This window comes from Lacerta agilis, chromosome 18, assembly GCF_009819535.1.
Source record: "Lacerta agilis isolate rLacAgi1 chromosome 18, rLacAgi1.pri, whole genome shotgun sequence".
Lineage (NCBI taxonomy): Eukaryota > Metazoa > Chordata > Lepidosauria > Squamata > Lacertidae > Lacerta > Lacerta agilis.
The window spans coordinates 11,244,135-11,271,123 of NC_046329.1; the positions used below are offsets into that span (position 1 = coordinate 11,244,135).

General features: G+C 49.8%; 1 protein-coding gene across 1 annotated transcript in view; it reads right to left on the minus strand.

Moving 5' to 3' along the window:
* MAST3 (microtubule associated serine/threonine kinase 3) overlaps positions 1–26,989 on the minus strand; it is a 47,218-nt gene that overhangs the window by 2,624 nt on the left and 17,605 nt on the right. Inside the window, exons 3-25 of the mRNA XM_033136941.1 lie at positions 21,698–21,786; positions 21,159–21,234; positions 20,587–20,607; positions 19,964–20,042; positions 18,685–18,845; positions 17,199–17,274; positions 16,844–17,053; positions 16,380–16,481; positions 15,534–15,666; positions 14,106–14,176; positions 13,474–13,559; positions 12,566–12,774; positions 11,212–11,350; positions 9,632–9,764; positions 9,292–9,457; positions 7,309–7,410; positions 6,596–6,718; positions 6,124–6,233; positions 4,335–4,471; positions 3,986–4,236; positions 3,083–3,283; positions 1,964–2,190; positions 653–775 (exon numbers count right to left, since the gene is read on the minus strand). Of these exons, the coding sequence (XP_032992832.1) occupies positions 653–775; positions 1,964–2,190; positions 3,083–3,283; positions 3,986–4,236; positions 4,335–4,471; positions 6,124–6,233; positions 6,596–6,718; positions 7,309–7,410; positions 9,292–9,457; positions 9,632–9,764; positions 11,212–11,350; positions 12,566–12,774; positions 13,474–13,559; positions 14,106–14,176; positions 15,534–15,666; positions 16,380–16,481; positions 16,844–17,053; positions 17,199–17,274; positions 18,685–18,845; positions 19,964–20,042; positions 20,587–20,607; positions 21,159–21,234; positions 21,698–21,786 (3,025 nt within the window). The remainder of the gene's footprint in view (positions 1–652; positions 776–1,963; positions 2,191–3,082; positions 3,284–3,985; positions 4,237–4,334; positions 4,472–6,123; positions 6,234–6,595; positions 6,719–7,308; positions 7,411–9,291; positions 9,458–9,631; positions 9,765–11,211; positions 11,351–12,565; positions 12,775–13,473; positions 13,560–14,105; positions 14,177–15,533; positions 15,667–16,379; positions 16,482–16,843; positions 17,054–17,198; positions 17,275–18,684; positions 18,846–19,963; positions 20,043–20,586; positions 20,608–21,158; positions 21,235–21,697; positions 21,787–26,989) is intronic.

Here is a 26,989-nt window from a genome sequence, read left to right on the forward strand (position 1 = left end):
AATTAAAAAAACGGGGAAAACTTAAAATTTACCTTGGAGGCCACTGCCAAATGACTTTGGCAGTATTTGAATATTAAGAACTAGGGATATATATATTTTAAAATTCCTATGCAGCGGGAAAGGATTAAGGAGTGAGAGGAAGTCCAGAGATTTGGGCGAATTTTTGTCTATTCATTTTTTTAAAATTTAAATTATTTTTTTAAATAAAATAAATTTTAATTTTAATTTTTAATTTTATTTTTAAAAAATTTTAAATTAAATTTTTAAATTTAAATTTATTTATTTTTAATTTAATTTTTTTGATTCGGCATTGTAAAAACAAATAAGAATAATAAAAAAAGAGAAGAGTCCTGCTGCAGCATCCGGATCAGGACCGCCGAGTCCCACCTCCAGATGCCCCCTAAGCAGGGTGTGTCCGGGATGCTTAAGCCGAAATTCCCACATTGCGGGGGGTTGGGATGGATGACCTTTGGGGGTCCCGCCCGATTTGTAAGATTCTGCCAATCTTCTTTTCTCTGTCTCCCACTCTTCTGACGCCCTCATGGCTCCGCCTGCGCTGTTCCCCCCCCCGGGACCCCCCTTCCATGCGACCCACCGGAGAGCTGCTGCCAGCCCGTGTAGGCAGTATGCGGACCCCCCCCAGCCCACCTACCTTCAGCAGAAGCTCAACCACGTCCATGTGGACCAGACCCAGGACCGACTCTCCGTTGACGTGCGTGATGAGGTCTCCGGCTCGCAGGCCCGCCTCCTGAGCGGGGCTGCCATCCTCAACGCTCTGCAACCCAAAGCAGGCAATATTTAGAGCCGGGTGGGACCCCCAGCGGTCATCCGGCCCAACCCCGCGCTCATTCTCACTTCCATCGTCTGGAACCCGCTTCCGTGTCCGGCAACGCCGGAAACTTGCCGAAAACCCTTTCCTAAGCTCCTAAACCTCTGTTTCTTTTAAATCTCGTTTATTAAATCTGCATTTGGGCGGTAGAAATATGGGATAAAGAGACATTTTTCCTCCTGAGAAGGGACCCTGTTTGGCATGCAGAAGGGCCTCAACGGCATCTCCTATCTGAACCCTTTTCCTGAAATCTCATGCAGCCAATGCTGCCAGCCAGTGTTGGCAGTAGTGGGTCGGATGGAGCGAATAAAAGGCAAACCTTGAGGACTGGAAGCTTGGTTTGCTTTAAACACAAGGACCGCTGCTCAGTGGTTACGAGACGCTGCTAGATTCTCTCCCCTCCCCATCACCCCCCCCCGGTGATCTTGGGAGAGCTGCTGCTGCCAGCCCGTGTAGGCAGTATGGGGCCAAACAGACCAGCATGGCAACTCGTGTTGCTTTGTTCCTATTTCAATCTGCTGGGAGGGAGGAGGGCCAAAACTCAGGGGCTGGTGGAGGAAGCAGAGGTTCTTGCATTGATGCTGCCAACCAGTGCAGGCAACACTAGTTGGGCCAATGGCCTGACTCTGTATGAAGCAGGTTCCTATTTAAAACAAGCCTTTAAAAAAAAGAAATCTGAATCTGGATGCTTTTATCTTTAATGGAAGGGCTGCCAGTCAGTGCAGGTAACACCAGTTGGGTTCTTGCATTGATGCTGCTAGTCAGTGCAGGCAACACTAGTTGGGCCAATGGCCTGACTCCGTGTGAAGCAGGTTCCTATTTAAAACAAGCCTTAAAAAAAATATCTAAATCTGGATCCTTTTCTCTTTAAGGGAAGGGCTGCCAGTCAGTGCAGGTAACACCAGTTGGGTTCTTGCATTGATGCTGCTAGTCAGTGCAGGCAACACTAGTTGGGCCAATGGCCTGACTCTGTATGCAGCAGGTTCCTATTTAAAACAAACCTTTTTTAAAATAATAATAATAATAATAGTAATCCTGAATCTGGATGCCTTTATCTTTAACAGAAGGGCTAGATATGAGCCCAGCATCTTGAGGACTAGCGCCATGAAGTCATTTTTAAAACCCCCGCCTCACCCAGACCATGTGATGCACGGCGTAGACGTCGCTGTCGCCCATGTAGACGCGGATGGCGCGCAGGGTGAAGCCGTACTTCTTGCCCGAGCTGTGGATGACGATGGGGGGGCGCAGGCCCGAGACCCCCAGGAGTGGGTCGCGGCTCGGGGACGAGTCTCGGGAAGAGGGGTTGGAGGAGAGGGAGCGAGGAGAGATGGGGCTCACCAGGGCGGCGCCCCCAAAGTCATCTGGAGGGGGGGGGAGAAAAAGAGGAGGGTTAGGGGGCTGCCAGATTTGGGGGTCAAGGGCTGGGAAATGGCTCCCCTAAGAGCTAGATTTTAGGATACCCCATAAGTAAGGAGCCCCTCGAAGAGGAACCAAGAGCAGTATATAAATTCAGGAAATAACAGTAATAATAAATATCCGTCACCCGAACTCGCTCCAAGGTAGACTGGGCCTGTCTGTGGAGGCTCCACCTAAGAAGGGCCTGGGCCCTGCCCCCAGAGCGGGCAATAGGGTGCCCCATAGGCAAGAAAAAACCCCAAGCGGGACCCGAGAACAGCAGCCATTGCCTGATCTCGCTCTAAGGTAGACTTGGCCTGTCCGTGGAGGCTCCATCAAGGAACCATAAGAAACTAAGAAGGGCCTGGCCCTGTCCCCAAAGCAGGCAATAAGGTGCCCCATAGGCAAGAAACCCCCAAGAGCAGTAGCCGTCTCCCAATCTCGCTCCAAGGTAGACTGGGCCTGTCCGCGGAGGCTCCACCTAGGAATCCTGAGAAACGAAGAAGGGCCCGATTGCTGGGGTCCATCTAGGTCCTCAAAGCGGGCAATAGGGTGCCCCATAGGTAAGGAAAAACCCCAAGCAGGAACCGAGAGCAGTAGCCGTCGCCCGATGTCGCTCCCAGGTAGACTGCCCCTGCCCCTGGAGGCTCCACCGAGGAACCCTAAGAAACTAAGGAGAGCCTGGGCTGCTGGGTCAGGGCCAAAGGGGGGGGGCATCTAAGTCCAGCTTCCTCACCGTCTGCCCCATAGGCCAGAAGCCCCCATGCAAAACCCAGCCTTGCTCTCAGATAGACTGGCTCCGTCTATCGAGGCTCTACCTTGGCATCATGAAATTATTATTATTAATACCCCACTGACCTGCCCCGATGATGAGCGAGAGGGCGGAGACGGAGGCCGACTTGGGCACCCTGCTGCCCCCCGAGGGGGTCCGCTGCTTCCCGGGCAGGTCCTTGTGGCTGCCCACCCGGCGCCCCCCGGCCTCGCCATCCAGTGGCGGGGAGTTCTTGGTGCCCGTGCTGTTGCTTCGCAGACGGATGTGGCTCAAGCTGGACAGGTCAGCTGCAAGGAGAGAATTTATTTTGGGGTGTGGAAGGAATCCAGTTAGACCCCCCCCCCAGAAAAAACTGCCCCATTGCAGAAACCCACGGCGGCCATGCTTTTCCTCTACCCTCCCATCAACCTTTCCTCTGCTGTGGCGACGACGAGACTGGAAGCCATTTTTTTGATCCTACGAAGGCATTTTATTTTCTGAAAATACGGAACGTATTTTCCGTACGACAAACACGTGAAACGCGCCTTTTAAGGTATTTTAAGGGAATAAGTTACTTTCCTATGTCCCTGTTTAATTTGGCCCCCGCTTTTTATTTTTTTAAAAAAAACAATGAGGACTAGAACCTTAGCTGCTTTCTAACAGCTCAGTGCCAGAGCTGTTCTTAAAAGATGCGTGTCCTTTTGTTGCATATTCCGTCAACCGCCTTGCGAGCGGCAATATAGAAAAGGCAGATTAATGCACATTAAAAATAAAATAAAATTAAATTTAAATTAAATGTGCCTGGAGAGCCGCAGCTGCCGGCCCGTGTTGACAGCAAGGAGCTTGACTGATCGAGGAAACAAGTCACTTTCCTAGGTCCCTGTTCAATTCGGCCCCCGCTTTTATTCATTTTTAAACAATGAGGACTAGAACCTTAGCTGCTTTTTAAACAGCTCGCTGCAGGAGGCTGGGGTTTCTTGTTTCTGAACCCCAGGCACCCACCCACCTACCTGCCAGCGCAGAGGCTTTCCCTGGGGCCCTGGCGCCCGCTGCCCCCTCGGGGTCCCCCCCCACCACGAAGACGGGGCGCTCCCTCTTGGGGGGCGCCCGGCAGGGGCTCTCGTCCTCGGAGGAGAAGGCGAACTTCGGCATGGCCTCCAGGCTGCAGGTGCTGCTCAAGGTGGGGGGCCCCCCGCGGGCGCCGCCCTCCTGGTGGAAGAAGGAGAGGGCCGTCGAACCGCAGGAGGTCCAGGCGCGGAGCCTGCCGGGAGAGGGAGAGGGGGGTCAATTCGGGGAGGGCGACGGACGAAGTGCCCCCTCCCCAGGTCGCCCGCAGCCCCGTGCCCACCGGGTGCCCACCTGGTCTCGGGGCCCGGCAGCCGGCCCTTCTCCTCGTCCCAACGCTCCCCACGGTCGTCCTTCTCGGCGCGGGTTTGCTCCGGAGACGGCGAGGCGCCCAGGGAGGCGTTGGCCAAGTGTTCGGAGCTGCTGTACACCTGCGAGGGGCGGAGAGAAGGAGAATGGGCACCGTCTGGGAAATAGAAAAAAACCGATTGCCCCCACAGCGCCCTATAGCGTTCTCAGGTAGACTGCCCCGGTCCGTGGAGGCTCCACAGGCAAGATTCCCGCTCTTAATTTTTAATATATTTTCTGTTTACTCATTTATACATCCTTAAGCTATCGAACAGAAAGAGAGAGAGACCCCCGCCTTCTCGGAGATACCCCGGTTCGAATCTCGCAGGGTTTCGGGAGGCGGGCCGGTGCTCCTCTTTCCTATAATTTTTATTAGATTTTTCTGCTTTACATTTTAGAATACCGTATATACGTGAGTATAAGCCGACTTTTTCAGCCCATTTTTTGGGCTGCAAAAGCTGCCCTCGGCTTATACTCAGGTGAAGCGGTCGGCTGCAAAGGGACAAGCGGCAAGAAAGGGATCCTTTCTTGCTGCTTGTCTCCCCTGCCCTGCCGATCCCCCATCTGTGCCTGCTCTCTGATCCCTCCTCCTGTGCCTGCTCTGTGCGAGGATCGCCTCCTCCTCCTCCTCCCGTCCCTTCTCCCCGAAGGGGAACAGAGGTAGCGACGGGGGCAGCGGGAGCAGGACAAGTATCGAGCAGGCGCGCGAGCCGGCTCAGCCCCAGAGAGCCTGTTGCTTTTGCCCCCATCCCATCCCAGCTCAGTCCGCCATAGAAACTGCCCACCCTGAAACTATCAACCCCTGAAACCTTCCCAGAATCTGCCCCCTTAATTCCTCCCTGAATATGCCCCCTCCCCCTGAGCCCTCCCTGTAAAGAGACCCTTTCTTTCCAAGCCTTCCCTCTTAACCCCTTCCCCCATCCCAGCTCTGCCCACCCTAGAAACTACCCACCCTGAAACTTTCCCAGAATCTGCCCCCTTCCCCCTTAATCCATTCCAGAATATTCCCCTTTCCCCCTGAAATGTACCCACAATATGCCCCCTTACCCCCTGAGCCCTCCCTGTAAGAGACCCTTTCTTTCCAAGCCTTTTATTGGTATTTATTTTTATTTTTGAAATTTACCAGTAGCTGCTGCATTTCCCACCCTCGGCTTATACTTAAGTCAATAAGTTTTCCCAGTTTTTTGTGGTCAAATTAGGTGCCTCGGCTTATATTTGCGTCGGCTTATACTCACGTATATACGGTATGCATTTAAACCACCTTGCGCTATCCCCGACTTCTTTTTTTTTTAAATATAAATTTTTATTATTGTTTTACAAAATGTACAGTAATAAACAGTAAGTTGCAAATAAAGTTTCCATGGTTCGCTTTGCACATCAAAACCCCCCTGCGTATTTTACAAAATCTATTCCATCCTTCCATCCATCAAAGATTATTGACAGTGTTGAATTTATCTCAACGCTGCCAGCGTTCTCAGGTATACACACATTATTTCCCATATATTCAATATATTCCAATCTGCTCTAAACGCACGCTCTCCTGTTCTATATGTTAAGTCGGCAAGCTGCGCATATGGCGACTTCGCTCCTTTTCCATTTGGTGGCTGACGAAATCCATAAATCCTCCCGCTCTTGTTTTCCCCCCCCCGCTTCCAAGGTAGACTTGCTCTGCCCCTGGAGGCTCCACCAAGGAGCCACAACCGAGGCGAAATTCCAGGGATCCCCATTTGCAGACCTTGCTGAACCGGTGAGAGCAGGAGGAGAACTGCCGGATCTCCAGGGACGACTCCTCGTCGTTGGTCTCGTCGTCTTCGGACCCCAGGTGGCGGTAGCGCTCCGAGCGAGCTGGTTGGGTGGGGAGGGGGAGAGCAGGAAATGACATCAGGGTGGGTGGGGGGAAGACGCAGGGGGTCCCGTCTTCCCGGGGGGGGGGAAAGAGGGGTGGCCTGCCCTGCAAAACCAACACCAAGCTGGAGGCATATGGAGAATCGTAGAATTGTGGAGTTGAAAGGGACACCCGTGGGTCATCTAGACCAACCCCCCGATTATTTTTATTAATTTTCCAAATTGCCGCAAACTGAATGCCATTTTAAAAAATCAGGTTTCCCGCTCCTGTCGCAAGGAGCGAGACAGCTTGCATCTCAAACTACCCGCCTCGCTTTCCTGCCCTTGGGGGGGGGTGCCCTGCTCCGCCCGCTAGGCCTTACTGTCGAAATAGCTGGTGTCGTCCTCGGCTTCCAGCTGCGGGATGAACTCGGCCTTCTGCCGCAAGAGCCCGTTCCAGTCCAGGTTGCGGAAGAAGGGGTTCTGCTTCACCTCGTGCGCCCCTCCTGGCGGGTGGGACAGGGCAGAAGGGGCGTCAGGATCGGGGCCCCGGGGGTGGCCCCCTCTCAAGTCCAGGGTGCCCCCGATGAGAAGCACCCGAGAGCAGCCCCCTCCAGCGCTTTCCCCGCCACTAGGCTAAGGTAGATTACGCCTGACCGTGGAGGCTCTCTTTGGGAAGCAGAAGAGCCCTGCAATGATTGGATCAGGCCCGTCTAATCCTGCCTCCTCTCCTTCCGGTGACCAACCAGGCACTGAGCACGACAGCAGCGACGCTCAGCGGTTGGAATTATTCAGAGGCCCTTTCCCCCTGCCCCGAATCTCCCAACCTCCACCCCCCTCCATTTTTCCTGCACTGTAAGTAAATTTACACCCCTCTCCCTATCTATTGAGAGACAGCGTTGCCTAATGGTTAGAGCGCTGCACCCCCCAGGACCCGGGTTCGAATTCCCGCTCGGGGGGCAGGAAGCTTTCTGGGTGACCTCGGGCTCCCGTAATCTCTTAGCCCATCCCCGCTTGCAGCGTTGCTTGCCTCGAGCTCCTGGGTTCTATAAATGCGATAAATATAAATTTTTAAAAATGAAATAAAATCCTTTACCTGTGCCCAGGCGTTCCAACGGGCAGTGCTTCAAGAGCTGGGTGATCAGGTCCTGCGCGTCGGTCGGCAGAGCCTCGTCCCCCTCGGGCCAAATAATTTCGTCTGGAACGAAGAAAGCGGAACAAAACTGCGTATGAGCATTTGTAGAAAAAGCCGGGACTCTCGAAATGCCACAATTGACTACGAAACTAAGAACGGAAGATGTTTATTGCGTATTTACATAAGCCAATGCGCACAGGTTAATACGTTAGCAGGGTTGTAGTTTTGTTGTGAAACGAATAATAGAGATTTAAAGAGGTTAAAACAGAACAATAGACAGGCCTTTTACCTGACTTGATCCACATCCTGTACCCCCTTTTTTTTTTTTAAATGCCGGCTCTTTGGGGTTTATTTTAATTTTTATTGGGCTGTTGGTTGTGCTTTTTTAAAAAATGTATTTGATATTTTATGTGAACCACCCTGAGACCTTCGGGTATAGAGCTGTATAGAAATTAAACAAACAAACAAACAAATAATAAACAAACAAACAAACAAATAATAGGACCAAGGAAGGGTTTAGGTCAGTGGTGTCCAAACTTTTTTTCCAAAGAGGGTCAGATCTGATGAACTGAAGTTGTTGACCTTTTTTTTCCCTTAGGATTGAATTTTTTTTAATTTTTTTTAAAGGATTCTACCCCAGGAAATAAACTGGATTAGGCCCCTGAAATGGACTTTGGGAAATGCCTGGCTTAGAGGGAAGTCAATTTGCTTTCTTTTATTTCAGTGTTGTTGTTGTTGTTGTTGCAATTTTTGCGATTTCTGGAAAATCGGTAAAATGTTATTTAAAAAAAATAAAATAAATGCCAGGACTCTCCTTCTCTCGACGGCAGATCCCTGCCTACCGGGGATTTCCTCGAGCCACGATTCCGGGGGGGGGGGTTGGTATGGATGACCCTCGGGGGTCCCCCCTCCCTTCTAGGATCCTGCAGAAATTCAGATGACTGCAATGGTTCCTCTCTCTCCCGGAGCTTCGCAGGGCCGCTTTGGGGGGGGGCTGAGAAAGGGGGCAGAGGAACAGACCCCATAATTGAGCTCCCCCCTCGCTGGCATCACACGCCGAGGGTCAGAAGGGAAGCTTTTGTCTTGCCCTGAAAGGATCTTTTGTTCGGGTCTTGCAGAAGAGGCAGCGCTCGGGCCGGCAGCTGCGGCGGCGGTTGACCCCGATTCCACAATAGATGGGGGGGGCAAGGCCTTTGCCACTCTGCGTTCGGATTCAAAAAAGTTCAGAGCTCCTCCTAACGCCCCTCCGAATTATTATTATTATTATTATTATTATTATTATTATTATTATTATTTAATTAGGAAGCCAGATAGACTGCCACTGGCGCTGGAGGTTAAAAACTTCACCCAAACTGATGGAATATGCCGAAATGGCAAAGTTAACAGAAAGACAATAGAGATTGGGAACCATCTATGCTGTATTTACGGAAGCAGTGTAAAGAAATGGGCTCACCACTTGGTTTTGAGTAAAAACACTTACAATTAACAAAATGAATACAGAGAAGCTGTAAAGATGAGCTTCAAAATGACAAGGGTAAAATTTAACGTTTGATTTAGGAACCTAATTTTAAAGTATAGTTTTACAAGCAGGGCACGTTTATATGTTGAAAAATAAAAACAAAAACCAGAAGGGGAGGTTGGGGGACGGGAATTCATTTACTTATTATTTGTTGTGATGTGATTGTAATAAAAATGTAAAAGATAATAAAAATTATTGCGGGAGGCGGGGGGAGTTCAAAAAAATAATGGGGGAAATTTATAATAATTGAGGACCTGAGCTTCTCAAGAGGTGGAGCATGAGACTCGAACTCAGGGCTGTGGCTTCGAGGCCCCTTTTAGGCTGAAAACATGCCTGTCTCGCAGGAGGGGGTTGGGCTGGATGACCTTTGGGGGTCCCCTTTCCGAATTCTCCTATTCCCCTCTGCCGGGGGGAGAAGCACCTACCGCTGATCACCTGCCCAAACAGCTCTTCTGGGGTGTCGCCGAAGAAAGGGACGCAGCCCACCAGGAATTCGTACAGGATGATGCCCATGGCCCACCAGTCCACCGGTTTCCCGTAGCCCTGGTTCAGGATCACTTCTGGGGCAATGTACTCGGGGGTCCCACACACCTGGAAGCGGGAGATGGGGGGCGGTCAGGGTGCCTATCCTGCCGACAAGGGAAGGGGGCACATCTCTCCTCGCAGGGCAGACCAGGCTCTCCGTCTCCCCGGAGTCTCCTCCTGGCAAACGCCCCCCCCCCAAAAAAATGTGGGTCCGAGCGCCTGCCCCCCCCAAGCCCTCACCTGCTTGTCGACAAATTCCCGGGTGTCCTTTTCGATGTGGCCCTCGTACAAGTTGGTGGCCATGTTCATGAGCCCGATCTTGGAGAGGCCGAAATCGGTCAGTTTGATGTGCCCCATGGAGGTGATGAGGAGGCTATGGGGTGGGGGGACAGAGGGGGGGGAGACGGGTCTCAGCAGGGGAGGAGGGACCCCGGAAAAAGGGGACCCCCATAGGACTGGGAAATAAAATCCATATCGCGTCCCAAACCACTCAGAAGTCCGGCTATAGGGCTGGGTGATACGCCGTATTTTTCAGTGGGTAAGACGCCCCCTAATTTTTCGAGCCCAAAATTAAGAAATAAATATTCGCAACATTCCACGTATAAGACGGCCCCCAATTTTAAACTTGGGGGAAAATATGTAGGTCTTATACACGGAGAAATACAGTATCAATATGTTGTCCAAAACTGGCTTGAAGTCCATACTGCGATATCGTAATTTTTGACCTTGCAATTTATGGCGAATCAAGGTCGAACTGCGTGATATATTGCCCCAAACCGGTTTGGAAGTCCATATCGTGACTGATTTTGGCATTTCTGACCCGGCAATATATGGCGAAATGCGATTTGTGCAAAAAAAAAATCACAATTTGGGAAAACCCGCCAATGTCTTCCCATAGCTCCGCCCTTATTTCAGACATTGTGATATATCTGCATATCGCGATATTTAGCTGGTGATATATCGCAAAGTTGAAAACCAGCCCCATCCTTATTTCAGGCATGGTGATATAGCAATGTATTGTGATATTTCAGCTGGCTATATATTGCAGTGTTGAAAAACAGCCCCACTATTGTTTTCGGACATTGTGATATAACAGTGTATCACGATAGTTAGCTGGGGGGGGGTATATCACGATGTTGAAAACCAGCTCCATCCTTATTCCAGAAATCATAATATATCAGTATATTGCAATATTTAGCTAGTGATATATCACGATGTTGAAAACCAGCTCCATCCTTATTCCAGAAATCACAATATATCAGTATATTGCAATATTTAGCTAGTGATATATCGCGATGTTGAAAACCAGCTCCATCCTTATTCCAGAAATCATATATCTGTATATTGCAATATTTAGCTAGTGATACATCATGAAGTTGAAAAGCAGTTCTGTCCTTATTCCAGAAATCATAATATATCAGTATATTGCAATATTTAGCTAGTGATATATCGCGATGTGGAAAACCAGCTCCATCCTTATTCCAGAAATCATGATATATCTGTATATTGCAATATTTAGCTAGTGATATATTGCGATGTCGAAAAACAGCTCCAACCTTATTCCAGGCGCCGCCATATTTCGACGTGTCGCGATATTTCAGCCTGGCGATATATCGAAACCTTAGACCCGGGCACGGGCAAACTGGGCCCTCCAGCTGTTTGGGGACTACAATCCCATCATCCCCGACCACTGGTCCTGTTAGCTGGGGATGATGGGAGTTGTAGTCCCCAAACAGGCGGAGGGCCCAGTTTGGCCATGCCTGGCTTAGACAAGACACACACACGCAGAGGGGCGACAGAAGCCCTCCCGGCCACCTTACTTGTCCGGCTTGAGGTCACGATGGACGATGCCGTAATTGTGCAGGTATTCCAACGCCAGGACGGTCTCGGCAAAATACATTCTCGTCATGTCCACCGGAAGGGGACCCATGTTTTTCAGGAGGGTGGCGCAGTCCCCACCTAAGGGAGACAGAGGGGCGGTGAGAGACCCCTGGTCCGCGTAGGGGGGTGGGGCGGCAGATCCTCATATCCTGCAGGCTTCCAGATCCCAGATCCCCAATCCCACCAGTCCTGTCCTGGGTGCTTGAGCTACGCCGGCCGTCCCAGGATCCTGAGATCTCAAGAGCTGGAAGGGAACCCCCTGGGTCATCGAGCCCAACCCCCTGCAACGCAGGAATCTCGAGACTTTTTGGGGGGGAGGCCCTGCCCCCTTGCTTCCTTCAAGCTCACCCCCAGCGCTATAAAAAGTCGGAATGGCGGTTGGCACAACCCGCTAAGGGAAGAAAATAAAACCCGAAGCACATTTGGCTTAGTTCAAAACCCAGGTCAAACCATTTCAATTAATTCAACCTTATCAATGAACTTAATGATAGCCAGTTTTTAAGTCACACACCCTGGCAACCTCACCCCCAAATACAGTCCGCTCTGACCGACACAGCTTCTCCAAATCCTGGGCGAAAAAATACAATAATGATATATATTTTTTAACCCTGCTCCCTGTCTTATTTTAAAACCATTCGCGGCTGGATTTGAACCCGGGACCCTGGCATGTGCAAAGCAAGGGTCCTGCAACTGAGCTATGGTGGTTCCTGCTTATATTGTCGCCGTCGTCCCCAACAAAAATAAAAATAAAAATGCAAAGTTGGTCGCCCAGACCCCCAGGGGAGGGTCTGTGGTTAAACCCGACAGAGATCTGGAGCTTGGGAAGGGAGCCCATATTATTATTATTATTATTATTATTATTAATTATTCCCCGCCCATCTGGCTGGGTTTCCCCAGCCACTCTGGGCAGCCCCCAACAAAATATTAAAAACACGAACAAACATTAAAAACTCCCCTAAACAGGTTGGATTTTTTTCCCCTATGCACTGCAGAAATTGCATATTTTCCCCCCATCTGGGAGAAGGAAAATTGTGAGCCTAAACCAGGTATCCACAAACTCCAGGTGTTTTGGGACTACAACTCCCATCATCCCTAGCTAGCAGGACCAGGGGTGATGGGCATTGTAGTCCCAAAACATCTGGAGGGCAGAATAACTTTGGGAGAGGGAAAGGAGTTTAACCCTCTGCAAAAATGGTGATTGCACCCAGCAGGGCTTCTTCCGGCAGCCAAGCAGGTGCCGAACGCACCACGCCGCGTTTCCCGGGCCGGCGCCCGGCGCTACGACTCCCTCACCTTCGACGTACTCCATGACCATGCAGAGGTGGCGGCGGGTCTCGAAGGAGCAGAACATGCTGACCACGAAGGGGTTTTCGGCGAAGGTGAGGATATCCCGCTCGACAAAGACCTGCTGGATCTGGTTGCGGAGGACGAGGTTCTGCTTGTTGATTTTCTTGATGGCAAAGCGCTGGCGGGTCTCCTTGTGGCGCACCAGGTAGACAGCCCTAATGGGCGGAGCGGAGGCAGAGAGAGAGAGAGAGAGAGAGAGATGGAAGGAGGAGGAACGGCCAGCGAAATCGAGGGATCGTGCATTTAACTGGGGGGATTCACTGAATCGGTGCTCTCTTTTTTTGTTAAAGAAAGAAAAATGTTTCGGGGTTCTCTCATTTTGACTCAAGGAAAATCAGCATTTTATAGATCAAATCGGGGGATATAAATACAGTAAGAGATTCAGATTAGGCGAGCAAAAAGACAGGAAATATAAATTTAATTTTTGTAAACATACATAAGATTATTAGTACACGATTGTTTTCCTCTTGGTATATTGTGTATTTATTTATGAATTTCAATAAAGTATTTAAACTGGACGGGGGGGATGTTTAGGTGAGCCAAAACAGGGGTGGGAACCGTTTCGGTCTTCGGCGAAAACAACCCTGCGAGGTCGGCCAGGCGGGGAGGGAAACGGACCAGCTCCGAATGCGAGTGGGGAACTTGAGCCGTTCTACGACAACCCTGCGAGGCAGCCCAGCGAGCCGAGATTTGAACCCCGACCACTCGGAAAGATGCCTCCGGAAAAATCCGGAGCTGGTTTGAGGAAGGTTGTTCAGCGCAGCAAACTCATCTCCTTTCAGACGCCCCGTCGCGAAATAATAATAATAATAATAATAATAATAATAATAATAATAATAATAAACAACCCTCACCCGTATGCTCCGTTGCTGATCAGCTTGATGGTTTCGAAATCGCTCTCGCACGGGTTCCTCCGAGGAACGGAGGAAGGAGGGCGGCACTGAGAGGAAGAAGCGCAAGACATTAGGACTCACCTGACGGCCTTTATACGTTTAAATATACCTGTGGGGGATGCGTGGCGACAGCCTTACGTTTCCATGTATATAGGAGGGAGATATATCTCCCCTATATAAAGGAAAACGTAAGGCTGTCGTCACGCAGCCCCCATTGTAGCGATGCGTCGCCATTCTGGGTTTGCAGTTTTCAGACAAATATACAGCCCTTTTTTCTTTTAAACAAATATCCTTGTGTGTACGATAAAAAAGATATCTATTTTATTCTAAACCCACAAGTCTCGGGGCGGTTCACAACATATTAATTAATCTCTTATTTGCTATACCCAACCCTGGAACAAGATAAAGACTGCCCACCCGCCTCCAAACCCATTTAAGACAGGCGCTTCATCTTAGGGTAATGGGTTCGAGTGCCGCGTGGGGCGAAAGATCACCGGGGGTTGGACTGGATGACCCTTAGGGGTCCCTTCCGGTATTGTAGAATTCTACGATTCACGGGGTTGGAAAGGCGGGGAGGAGAGGGCTGGTCTCACCTCGGAGAAGTCGCCCGGCTTCTCCGATCCCGCCAGGGAGCCGCAGTCTACCTGATCGAGATGAACAATTTCTGGAGAGAAAGAGAGAAATGAAACAGGAATCGACCTGGAACCGACCACACCTCCCCACCCCCACCCCAAAAATAAAAATTTCTGGAGCTGCCTTATAGGGAAGCTGTGAAAATAAAATAAAAATTCCTTCCAGTAGCACCTTAGAGACCAACTAAGTTTGTTCTTGGTATGAGCTTTCGTGTGCATGCACACTTCTTCATTTAAGGATCTGGTGACTTCCGTTTCAGTGTATCTGAAGAAGTGTGTATGCACACGAAAGCTCATACCAAGAACAAACTTAGTTGGTCTCTAAGGTGCTACTGGAAGGATTTTTTTTTAATTTTTAATTTTGTTTTGACTATGGCAGACCAACACGGGGGGGGGGGAGAGGTGATCAATAGATAGATAGATAGATAGATAGATAGATTTGGAAATGTACACCCAGGTGTTTTTTCCCTTTACATTTTTTGGGGCCCCCAAGAGAGTCTAGAGCTTGTTTAGCTTATTCGTAAATCCGGCACTGACATAGATAGATAGATAGATAGATAGATAGATGAGAGATACAGAGATGATCAATCGATCGAAAGATAGACAGATAGATAAGAGAGAGAGAGAGTGATGGAGTGAGGGAGGTGATGATAGATGATAGATAGATAGATAGATAGATAGAGATAGATGATCGATCTATCGAAATATAGACAGACAGATAGATAAGAGAGAGAGGGAGGGAGGGAGGGAGGGAGGTGAAAGATAGATAGATAGATGAGAGATACCGGTAGATAGAGATAGATTTGGAAGTGTATATCCAGGTGTTTTTTTTCTTTACATTTTTTGGGGTCCCCCCAAGAGAGTGGGGCCCCTAAGCAAGAGCTTGTTGAGCTTATACGTAAATCCGGCACTGACATAAATAGATAGATAGATAAGATAGATAGATAGATAGATAGATAGATAGATAGATAGATAGATATAGACAGACAGAAAGATAGATAGAGATAGAGAGAGAGAGGGTGATAGATAGATAGATCGATAGATCGATCGATCGATAGATAGATCAATAGATAGATAGATATAGAGTATAGAGAGAGAGGGTGATAGATAGATAGATAGATAGATAGATAGATAGATAGATAGATAGATAGATAGATGAGAGACAGATAGAGATAGATTAGGAAATGTACACCCATGTGTTTTTTTCCCTTTACATTTTTTGGGGTCCCCCCAAGAGAGTGGGGCCCTGAGCTAGAGCTTGTTTAGCTTAGACGTAAATCTGGCACTGGTTGGCCCCCCCCCCGAGTCCCAGCGCTAGAGGGATAGTCCGCCCCCCCCCTTCCATCTGAAAACTGGGGTGCCTCTCTCCCCCCCCCCGCCGTTCCTCACCCTCCAGGGGGTCTTTGGCGAGGCCCAGCTGGCTGATGATGTATCTGGGAATATCGGTCTTGATCCCCTGGCCGACTTTGGCGTGCCCCTCGGCGGCTTCCAAGAGGTGGTAGAACTCTTCCGGGTCGAATTCCTGCCAAAAGGAGGAGAGGGAAGGAGGGAACGAGAAAGGCAGAGAAAAGAGGAGGAGAAGGGTTTGCTTCCGGTTAGAGGTGCATTTGGGCTGCAAATCCTTACACACCTGAGAGTGAAGATCCGCTAAACTCGATGGGTCTGAGGATATATAGATCGGATTGTGTAGTTTTTATTAGCTGTTAAATTTCTACATATCCTACTGTTGCACGCAGCCTGAATAACATTTATTTCTTCTTGGGCTCTGTAGCATTTGAAATAATGTTTAGTTCTTCACCATGCAAAACACGGGCATGTGCTTCGTATAATATAATGGTTATTTGTTTGGGGGGGGGGGAAACTGGAAATAAGCGTGCAAAAATATTTTATTTAAAAAGACACACAAAGCTATTATAAAAAGAAATAAATAAAAACAATTTCTATACCACTCTTCATCCAAGGTTCGCAGGGCCGTTTACAATATACATAAATACATCCTCAGTTGGGAGAGTCTCGAGACTCTTCATCTCAGGGTCGTGAGTTCGAGTCCCGCCTTGGGCAGAATATTCCTACATTGCAGGGGGCTGGACTAGATGTCCCTCCGGGATTCCCATAATCATTTGCATAAATGCACGCCACACGCAAGGGGGAAGCGAGGAGGAGGGAGGAGGTGAAAAAAAGCACGCGTCCTTCGATAATAGCCAGCCGGCTCCGGGTTCGAGCGACTCTCCTTACCAGGCATTCCAGGAGCCGAGCCGGCCGGGAGATGATGATCAGGAATTTCCGGACCAGCTGTTCCACAAAGCGCAGCTCTTCGCTCTCGGAGCGCTCTTGGGCCTGGAGGAGGACCAGAGGGAGAACCTTGCCTCAGCAGCCGCCGCTTTTCGAAACGACGTTTAAGACATGCAGCCGAAGACAATGTAGCCGAAGCAAAATTCCAAGTATGTTGGTACTTGGCCAATAAAATTATTCCTATTTCTATTCCTATTCCTAATAATAATAATAATAATAATAATTTGTAGACTGCCCTCTGTCAATAGATCTCGGGGTGGGTGGCAGCACAGGAAAAAACCAAGACCTCGGGAGTCCCTTCCTACTCTTCTAGGATTTTTATAGAGAGGTTGGGGGGGGTCCCCTCTGCCAGCGATTCGTGCCCCGCAATCGGGTTGGGATGGATGACCGCTGGGGGTCCCACTCACGTCTCGGAGCATCTTCTCCAGCTTCTCCTGCAGCTCAGCGAAGTAGCGCGAGGTGACGAGAGCCCCCCGCGACTTTGAGAGGCAGTCGCGTGCCAGCTCGATGATCTGGTGGTGGATGAAGCCCAGGACGCCGTCGGCAAGGGGCAAAGTGTTGCTGGGCGATAAGTTGGCGATCGTCTCCGCCAGGCGCTCCTCCATCTGCGCCGTGGCCTGGGGTGGGGAGGGGCGAGACGGGACAAGGTGGGTGGGTGGGACGCCCTCTGAAACAGAGGGGTGCCCAAAAGAGACACGCACACACCCCAGCTTCTCGGCGGAGACCCCAGTTCGAATCGCGCGGGATTCCCGGATTTCTCACCTTTGGGAACCTCTCCTTGTAAACGTGGTTCATCATCACAATCTCGTTGTCGAACGTCCCGCTCGTCCTGCCGGGGCTGCGAAAGGTTGGGGGGGGGGTGAAAGGGGGCTGAAAAATCGACGCGAGAGCAAAAAAAAAAACACCCCACCACCCAGAAATCTCAGGCGGAAACCCTCCAGCTTTCTCTTTTTTTCATTCCTTTTCCAAATTGTTGCAAATTAAATTAATGGGATGCAATTGACTGCAATCAGGTTTTCCGCCCCTCGCGCAAAACTGAACGCCATAAATAAAATCATTCTAACGAAATAATTCGGAACAACTCAAAATTAATAAGAAAACGTGCCGATCGAATCGCTTCCTGTTGTTTTCGCCGTTAGTGCTTTCGCTACGAAATGATTTGATTAATTATAAATTATAAATTAATTATAAATTATTATTAGTATTAGTATTAGTATTATTCTTGAGAAGTGGCTGATAAACAGAAGCAAAGAAAGGAAGAAGACACGGCACAAAAGGAAAAGGGATGGGGCTGGAGGAGGAAAAGCAGCAGCCACTTGTTCTCAGCTACAGATCTTGGATGATTTCAGGAAGAGAACAGCAATGATAAATAATAATAATTATTATTATTAAAGATTATAAAGTTACAAAGGGCGCAGACTCTTGCATGGCCTCCGAACTCGCGGCTCCTGCCCTGCAGCCCTTCACCGCTCACTCCATTCCTTTATACACACACACACACACACACACAATTCATTAATTTTACAATAATAAAGAAAGAAAAAACATTCACCACATTCAAAAATTTAAAGCATAAATCTAGATTGGCTTCCCTCCACTCTCCCTCCTGCTCCCATTCATGCACATCCTTAATCTCTTGTATTCTTAACCAGACACCCCCAAACTCGGCCCTTCAGCTGTTTTGAGACTTCAACACCCATCATCCCTGACCACTGGTCCTGCTAGCTAGGGATCATGGGAGTTGTAGGCCATAATAATAATAATAATAATAATAATAATAATAATAATAATAATAATTTGTTATTTATACCAGCCACTCTGGGCGGCTTCCAACAGAACATTTAAATACAGCGCTGTATATTAAACATTAAAAGCTTCCCTAAACAGGGCTGCCTTCAGATGTCTTCTAAAAGTCAGATAGTTGTTTATTTCCTTGACATCTGATGGGAGGGCGCCACCACCAAGAAGGCTGGTTCCCTGTAACCTCGCTTCTCGCAGGGAGGGAACCACCAGAAGGCCCTCGGGAGAGGGACCCCGGTGTCCGGGGCTGGAGACGCTCCTTCAGGCATACTGGGCCGTTTAGGGCTTTCAAGCTCAGCACCGACACTTTGAATTGTGCCCGGAAACGTCCTGGGAGCCGAGGTTGAGGAAGCCTTAAACCGTTCACTCCATTCCAACCGCCCCCAAAGCAGAGCCGTCCCAACCCACCCACCCACCCCCCTTGCCCCGATTCCGAAGCGGCTCCTACCTCAGGCTCCGGGACCGCGGTCGGAAGTAGGGTGATCGCCGCCCGTCCTCCCCCGCCACACTCTCGGTGCTGCGGAAGTGCTTGGAGAGGAAATGGAGTTCGTCGGGCGTGGGCTGGTAAGGGAGTTGGTGGAGGCGTTCCTGGGAAGAGGAGGAGGAGGACTAGAGAGAGAGAGAGAGAGAGAAGGAAAGAAAGAGAGAGAGAAGGCCAAGCGTCAGGAGGAGGAGGAGGAGGAGGAGGAGGGAGATGAGCTCAGGGGCACCCTTGGGTGCTTGGCTACCCGCCACCCACATGGAAAGTCTGAAGCTCCGTCCTCGGGACGAAGGAGCGAGCGGAAAGACTGAGCAGGGGGGAAACAGAAGCCGGGAGGCTTTCCGAGAGCTCGAGGGCGGCTCATAGTAAGGACTCGAACCCGTGGCTTCGAGTCGCAAGAGAGGGGACTGCGACTCAACGTCAGGGAGAGCTTTCTGGCAGGCAGAGGTTTCCAAGCATGGGGGCCGTCCGTCATGGATGCTTTAGCCGAGATTCCTGCATCGCAAGGGGGGTCAGGCTGGATGACCCCTGGGGGACCCTTCCAAGTCTATGATTCTACACAAGTGGAAAAGGACGTAGGGAGAGCCCTGCAGCGGGCGGATCGGGCGTGGCCCCCAAACAGGACCCTCTTCTCTAACTGGCCAATGGATCCTCTGGCCAGGCCACGCCCCTTATCTAGGCCACGCCCATCTGGCCAGGCCACGCCCCTCTCGCTGGTCCCGATTCACACCTTCCTTGCACTCTGCTCATGCCCCATTGCTCGCCTGGAGCGAGACAGCAGGCTGGCTGTGAAACGAGCCTGCCAATATTTGCATGCCCCCACCTTTTTTTTGCTTCCGGCCCTTGAAAGGCAATGCGGCCCCTGGGTTGAAATAACATTCCCCCCCCCCTTAAGCTACTTTAAAAAATTTTTTTAGAAAACAGAGAGGAACGAGGGATTTGTAGGTTGGAAGAAAAGACTCCCACTTTTTTGCATTATTTTTATTTCCTATTCCGCGCTAAGGGGTGTTTTATTGATTTAATATGCTGTAAACCGCTTTCTTAAAAAATTATAAAGCGGCATAGAAATCAGGAAAAATGAATAAATAAGCGGGGGCGCCTTCCAGTTCTGCAGTTTTAGGTCTCAGCTGCGTGCCTAGCCCCACCCAAAAAGCAGAAGGGCCCAGAGATCTTGGCAGCGCTGTGAGATGACACCTGTGGAACTCCCCGCTACAGGAGGAAAGACCACCCCACCCCCCCTGCTTACCGAGACGGTGGAACTGGGGGTGTTGGTGCCATAGCCAGAGGAGGGCAAGGAGGCCAGAGACCACCTTCGGCCGTCAGCCCTGGAAAGGGAAAGAGAGCAGTCGAGCGAGCGATTTTAGTAAACCCGAAGAGAAACTGAACAAAATAAAAGCAAAGAGGGGGAAAAATAAAACTGGAAAACGAAAAAATCAGAAGAAGCAAACAGAGAAAAATAAAGGACTCCTGATTTCCTGCCTTTCTGTTACATAAAAGAAATTATTCAAAACATTGGCTCGATAATAATAATAATAATAATAATAATAATAATTTTATTATTTGCACCCCACCCATCGGACTGGGTTGCCCCAGCCACTCCGACCTAACTGATCTACTTTGTTAGGAAACCCCGAAATAGATCAATTCGTTTTCCTTTCTACGCAAAAAGCGCAAGAGGGGTTCTCTCCTTTTCAGTTTTTCTCCAATCCGGAGTATCAACTCCAATAACTCCAGCCGCCGTTCCTCCATGTTTAAATGATAGGAACTCCTTCCACCTTTGAGGCGCAGGAACTAAAAAAAGTTCATTTCCCGGAGTGGGTGGCGACGAAACCAAAGGGCGAATGAAGTGGTTTTGGAAATGCCAATCACCTGTCGGTCCGAGGAGCATGGCTGGGGGGCCAGGAATTGGTTGGCGTGTCATCCGGAAGCGAAGGCGGAAAAAGAGAAATTTGGGGAGAGGGAGAGAGAAAGAGAGAGAGGGGGGGGAGGCCCAGAGGCAGGAGGTGAGACTCCGAAACAGAAGCAAGCTACCTTCCTTCCAAGACCCTCCCTTCCCAAATTCGGGATACGCCTGTGCATTTAGAAGCAGGGATTTGCCGAGTTGGGAGGGATCCCCAAAGGTCATCCATCCCAACCCCGTTTGAAGACAATGCCCAGATAGTTTGGAATCTCCCAAAGTTTGGAATCTCCCAATGCATGAAAAGAGTGGCAGAAGGGGGAAAGGGGGAGAGAGAGAGAGAGCACAAAGGTGCTGCTTGGGGAAGGATGGTTAAGTGGTTAGAGCAGCTCAAAGACCCCCAGGCCATGCTCTGGATGGGACTGGGGAAAGGCTCCCCCCCCCAGCTTCGCCAGCCGGGTTTCTCTCCTCCCCAAACCCAGGAGTTCTGCCGCCCTGCAGACTCGCTTCGGCCAACACCACCCCTGGCGGGCGGGACTCCTACCTGCGGGCAAAGGGGAAGCTGGCCGACGTGCCGGAGGAGAAGTTGCGGGGGCTGTCGAGGGGGCTGCTGCTGCTGGCTGCAGAGAGGGGGGAAAGCAAACGGTCCTTAGCTGCGCTTGCTCGGGGTTGGGATAGATGACCATGGGGTTCCCCTCCCAACTCCAATTTTCCTCATAAGGTGGTAGAGGCTGCTGGGTGTTTTAAACAAAGGCTGGATGGCCTGCTCTCAGGAATCTATCTTTCTGCAATTTTTTATTTATACATTTACAAAACAGGGACGTCCTATTGTTTCGTTTTTTTTCTTGTTTAAAACTTTTTTTGGGGGGGTGTTGATTTTAAATCAAGAAAGATTAATTTTTTTAAAAAACGATGTGTGGCGCATAATGCAATTAAATGCGGCCCTCCTGCGACAGGGACGCCCTTGCTGACGGCTGGGATAAATAAACGGAATATATTGCGGGCAGGGGGCTATTCAGATGGAGACGCAAGGGGCACTCACCCATCTCCCTATGGCTCCCCCGCTTTCTGCACCCAGCTTACCTGTCGTCACCGAGAGCGGGGAGAGGGGGCGGGAAAGGGTGGGCGACGGGGTCCCCACCACCAAACTTTTCCGGTTGCTCCTTCGACAGCTGGAAGCAAAGACAGACATGCAAGGGTTAATTGCAAGGGTTGATTTCAGGGGGGAGATCCCACCCCCCCAGAGAGGCAGCTGGAAGCACCCTTCACAGAAATAATAATAATAATAATAATGGAACCTCCAGCTGCAGAGGCAGTCAACCCGGATTCCTAGCTTTCGGCCAGAATTTTCTCTGTAAATTTCAAACCCCTATTCCACTGCCCTGTGCCCATGGTTCTCAGCACAAAGTTCCAAAATAAAATCACAAGATACATTTTAATGAGGCTGCAGTTTAAATAAATTTTAAATAGCATTTTAATCTGTATTTTAATGAATTGTTTTATGTTTTTGTTGTGATTTTATTGGTGTTAGCGGCCCTGAGCCCGGTTTGGCGGGGAAGGGTGGGGTATAAATAAATTATTATTATTATTATTATTATTATTATTATTATTATTATTATTATTATATCACCCCGTCATTGCGGGGATTCGAACCGCCGACCTTCTGATCAGCAAGCCCAAGAGGCTCAGTGGTTTAGACCACAGCTAGGCTAGAACAGAAAAAATGGAATAACGCCCCCCCCCCAGGTACCCTAACTTTCTGCAAGATGTCCGTCTCTGGCGCGGTGCCCGGTTACATCACAGGGTGGAGAGGGCACCCCAGGGCAGGCAGACCCGGCCGTTGTCTGATTATGTAACCGTCGGCGGGGAGAGGGGAAGGAAGGGGGAAGTCGAGCGAACAGGAAACCGACGGGACACAGCGGTCCCGTGCGGGAACCGGCCCTCGCCAGAATCGGCACCCAAGCCCCATTTTGCACCCTAAGCGGTCGCTCCACCCCCCACCCCCCCAACGCAAAAACATAGCGAGGTTCCAGACCTCATGGTTGCCAGGATAGTGCCAAAGAGTCTCTGCCTAGTGATAAGCAAATGAAAATGTTTAGGGAAGTTTTTAACCTGTGATATTTTAATGTATTTTAATATCTGTTGGAGGCCGCCCAGAGTGGCTGGGGGGGGGACCCACCAGATGGGGGCGGGGTACAAATAATAAATTATTATTATTATTACTATTATAAAGCGTGTTTCTCTACGCGACAACGGCCGCTAGGATGCTAACAGCAAAATACTGGAAATGTGAGTCGATATTTAGAGTTTAAACACTGGAAATGTGAGTCGATATTTAAAGTTTAAACACTGGAAATGTGAGTCGATAAATTAAAGTTGTGCGACAGAATTAATAAGAGATCACTCGGGCGTCAAAGGTTTAAAAAAGAGAGAAAGGAATGGGGTTTCTTTAAAAACGACCCGGCAAAATATGGTTCCAAAAGCAATACTGGTTGTGCTTGGAATAATTTCAGAGATATAATTGGGGGGGGGGGAAGAGGGAACTGATTTTAATAAATGAAAACAGAATACATGTCACTTAAGAGAAGCGTCGAAGTTGCAAAGAGATAAAGGGAAGTCAACTCATATAGCAGGGATTCAAAGTGGTTTTCCGGAACAGAAAGAAATTGACTGGAAAGAAAGATAGATAGAAAGAAAGAAAGAAAGAAAGAGATCGCAAACTGAATATTCTATACACCAGGTTCTCAGAAAGAAATTACAACTACTGTTTGTATCCTTTGAACAGATGATAGATAGATAGATGTTTATTCGTCATTTGCGCCCATCATACAATACAATCATACAATACAATTTTGTATACTAGATGGATTATTTTTGTTCATTTTTTGTGTATTTTTTTCTTTTTGGCAGGAGCTGGGACCGAGCAATGGGAGCTCACCTGGGCATCTTCACTCGGTCGCAAGGGGCCGGCAGCCAGTTGCACACTGCGCCTGGCGAATTTCGAACACTGATCTATGTCCAAAAAGGGCTTGCCGATCGGAAGGTCGGCGGGTTCGAATCCCGCAATGACGGGGTGAGCTCCCGTTGCTCCGGTCCCAGCTCCTGCCCACCTAGCAGTTCGAAAGCACGTCAAAGTGCAAGTAGATAAATAGGTACCACTCTGGCGGGAAGGCAAACGGCGTTTCCGTGCGCTGCTCTGGTTTGCCAGAAGCGGCTTAATCATGCCAGCCACGTGACCTGGAAGCTGGACGCCGGCTCCTTCGGCCAGTAAAGCGAGATGAGCGCCGCAACCCCAGAGTCGGACGTGACTGGACCTAACGGTCAGGGGTCCCTTACCTTTACACTATATGTAATGAACTGAAAAGATTTGCAAATCCTCATTTCCAAAAAATAAAACACCACCCCAAAACCTTCCTGTTGGTGTCATGTCTGTGGAAATGCAAGACATTCTCATGTACACAATAACAGTGGCTAGGATTTTAATAGCAAAGAATTGGAAATGCCATAACATCCCCAGCAAACGGAATGGCAGGCGAAAATGATAGGATATTTACAACTCGCAAGGGTGACAGGGAGAAGAAGCGGACATTCAGTATGAAGAGTCGATAAAGAATGGTCAGTATTTAAGAAATATATTAAAAACGACTGCAATGGCACCAATCTCCTGGCAGACCTAGGATGAATCACGAAAGACAGAGAAAGTATACAATAAAATCTTCTTGATAATAACGGGAAAGGAAGGCGGCAGCGGCGAGTTGTGTGCAGATCTGCAAAATGTGAAACAACACAAGGAGGAGAAACGGAAATTAGTGTTTGTGGTGTAACTATGCTGAAGTGCGTGTGGTGTGCATCTGATGTGTTGTATGTGCTGTCTAAGTTAAATGTTATATGTAAACTGAAGTTTGACGGTGTATAATAAAGGTTATTTTAAATAATATTTAAAAAGAGAAACATGCGCTCCAACCACTGAGCCACGCAGCCCCTTCCTGACATTTGGGGGAAGGCGGAAGGAGGGAAGATCAAATCGGCCCCCGGGGGGCTCCGTTTCACAGAGCACAGCAGCTGCCAGGGCCTTTTTTTCGGCAGCCGCGCAAACAGGAAATGGAGGCTCTTCCTCTGCGGATCTTGGCGTCTCACACACACACACAAGCGGATCCCAGTTGCTTCTGGGGCAAAAGCAGCAGCTGCCAAATGCACAGGCCGCCCCGGCGCCTCTGCTCCGGAGGGTTGCCAACGTACCGAGCCCACGTTTCCAAACGCAAAGCGCGGTTGGCTGCCTCCCACCCAAGCCCTGCTCCTCGGTCGCATTCACCGGCCGAGGAACTTAAGGGTGTGGGTTCTGCGCCTCCTGTTCCTAATCCGCACAACCGCCCTGCAAGGTAGGCCAGGCTGAGAAGAGGCAGCGGCCGGCTTCCGAGGGCCGTGTGGGGATTCGAACTCGGCTCTTTCCCGGGTCTTAAAGTGGGGTTCGAAAAAAGCATTGTGCCTCTGACCTGGAGAGCTAGCAGACACCGAGAGCCGCTTCCCTCCGCCCTCCCAACCACTTAATCGATCAGCAATTTATTCCCTTTCAGTTCCGTTTATGGACCGCCTCAATTTCACAACAGAGGTCAGTAGCAGGAATTAAAAAACAGGCAATGCGCCGTTTCGCTTGTTCAAAACGAGAATGGTGATTTCCAAAACACACGCAGAACACTTCCAACCTCAAATCTCAAAAACAATGTTAAGCTGCACCTTTAAAGAAAAGAATCCTGGGAATTGTAGTTTATCCCCTCGCACCCGCTTGCAATCCCAGCACCCTGAAACTGAAGTTCCCAGAACTTTCTTTTTGGAAGAAGCTGAGTGCTATACAAGTATGATGTGTATGGAGACTTAGCCACGGAAAAAGGGGGGCGGAAGGAGAGTTTGGCAGTTTAAATTTCTCACAGAGGAACGTGTGAAAGAAGGAACAAATTAAGGGGGTCAGTATGACAGGGGGGGGTGCCTTCCTGGGGGAAGCGACAGCTGCAGGAGCAGAGGCCCGGCTGCAAAGAGAGCGAGCACAGCCATCTCTTCCGCTCGTGGTGCGGAGACACTTCGGTTGCGAAAGGATCCGGCAGCCGGTTAATAACCAAGAAGGAAGTTCCCAATCGCCAGCCTCTGGCCCCCATCCCTGCTAAACGGAGCCAGACAATCCTTCAGAGGCTCAGGCAGAAACCTTTGGATTTATCTTATTTTAAATAATACGATGCCAATCAGTGCCAGATTTAAGTATAAACTAAACAAGTTGTAGCTTAGGGCCCACTCTCTTAAAGGTAAAGGGTAAAGGGACCCCTGACCGTTAGGTCCAGTCGCGGACGACTCTGAGGTTGCGGTGCTCATCTTGCTTTACTGGCTGAGGGAGCCGGCGTACAGCTTCCGGGTCACGTGGCCAGCATGACTAAGCTGCTTCTGGCGAACCAGAGCAGCGCACGGAAATGCCGTTTACCTTCCCGCCGGAGCGGTACCTATTTATCTACTTGCACTTTGATGTGCTTTCGAACTGCTAGGTTGGCAGGAGCTGGGACCGAACAACGGGAGCTCACCCCGTCAATGTGGGGATTCGAACCGCCGACCTTCTGATCGGCAAGCCCTTTTTGGACGTAGATCAGTGTTCGGAATTCGCCAGGCGCAGTGTGCACCTGGCTGCCGGCCCCTTGCGACCGAGTGAAGACGCCCAGGTGAGCTCCTGTTGCTCGGTCCCAGCTCCTGCCAACCTAGCAGTTCAAAAGCACATCAAAGTGCAAGTAGATAAATAGGGACCGCTCCGGCGGGAAGGTAAACGGCGTTTCTGTGCGCTGCTCTGGTTCGCCAGAAGCGGCTTAGTCCTGCTGGCCACATGACCCGAAAGCTGGACGCCGGCTCCCTCGGCCAGTAAGAGAGATGAGCACCACAACCCCAGAGTCGTCCGCGACTGGACTTAATGGTCAGAGATCCCTTTACCTTTACCTAATATATCCACAGTCTTTGTAACATTGCAAGAGTTATTCAAGGCCTGGCCAAGGAGTTCAAATGTTTACGGCGTTCTCTCAGATACAATCTAGATTTGCCTCCTTTTTCTGTTGCAAAAAAAGCCCTGCAGCAGCTGGATCCGGCCAAAAGGGCCTCATCCGGACCTGTCCTCACAGCACAGGAGGCCAGCTCCTAGGGACCGACGTCCCTTCTCCTCTCCACCAATAAAATATTTGAGGTGGCCACACCATACCCAAAGTTGATGGGCGCTGCCATTTGAATGGCGGTCATGTGCCGCATCTTGCGATCAGTTATGTGGGCGGGTCTTGCCTGCCCCCCCCCAAAATATTTTATTCCAGTTCTTGCCCCTGCCTCACAGTGACCGATGAAACACCCAAAAGGAGG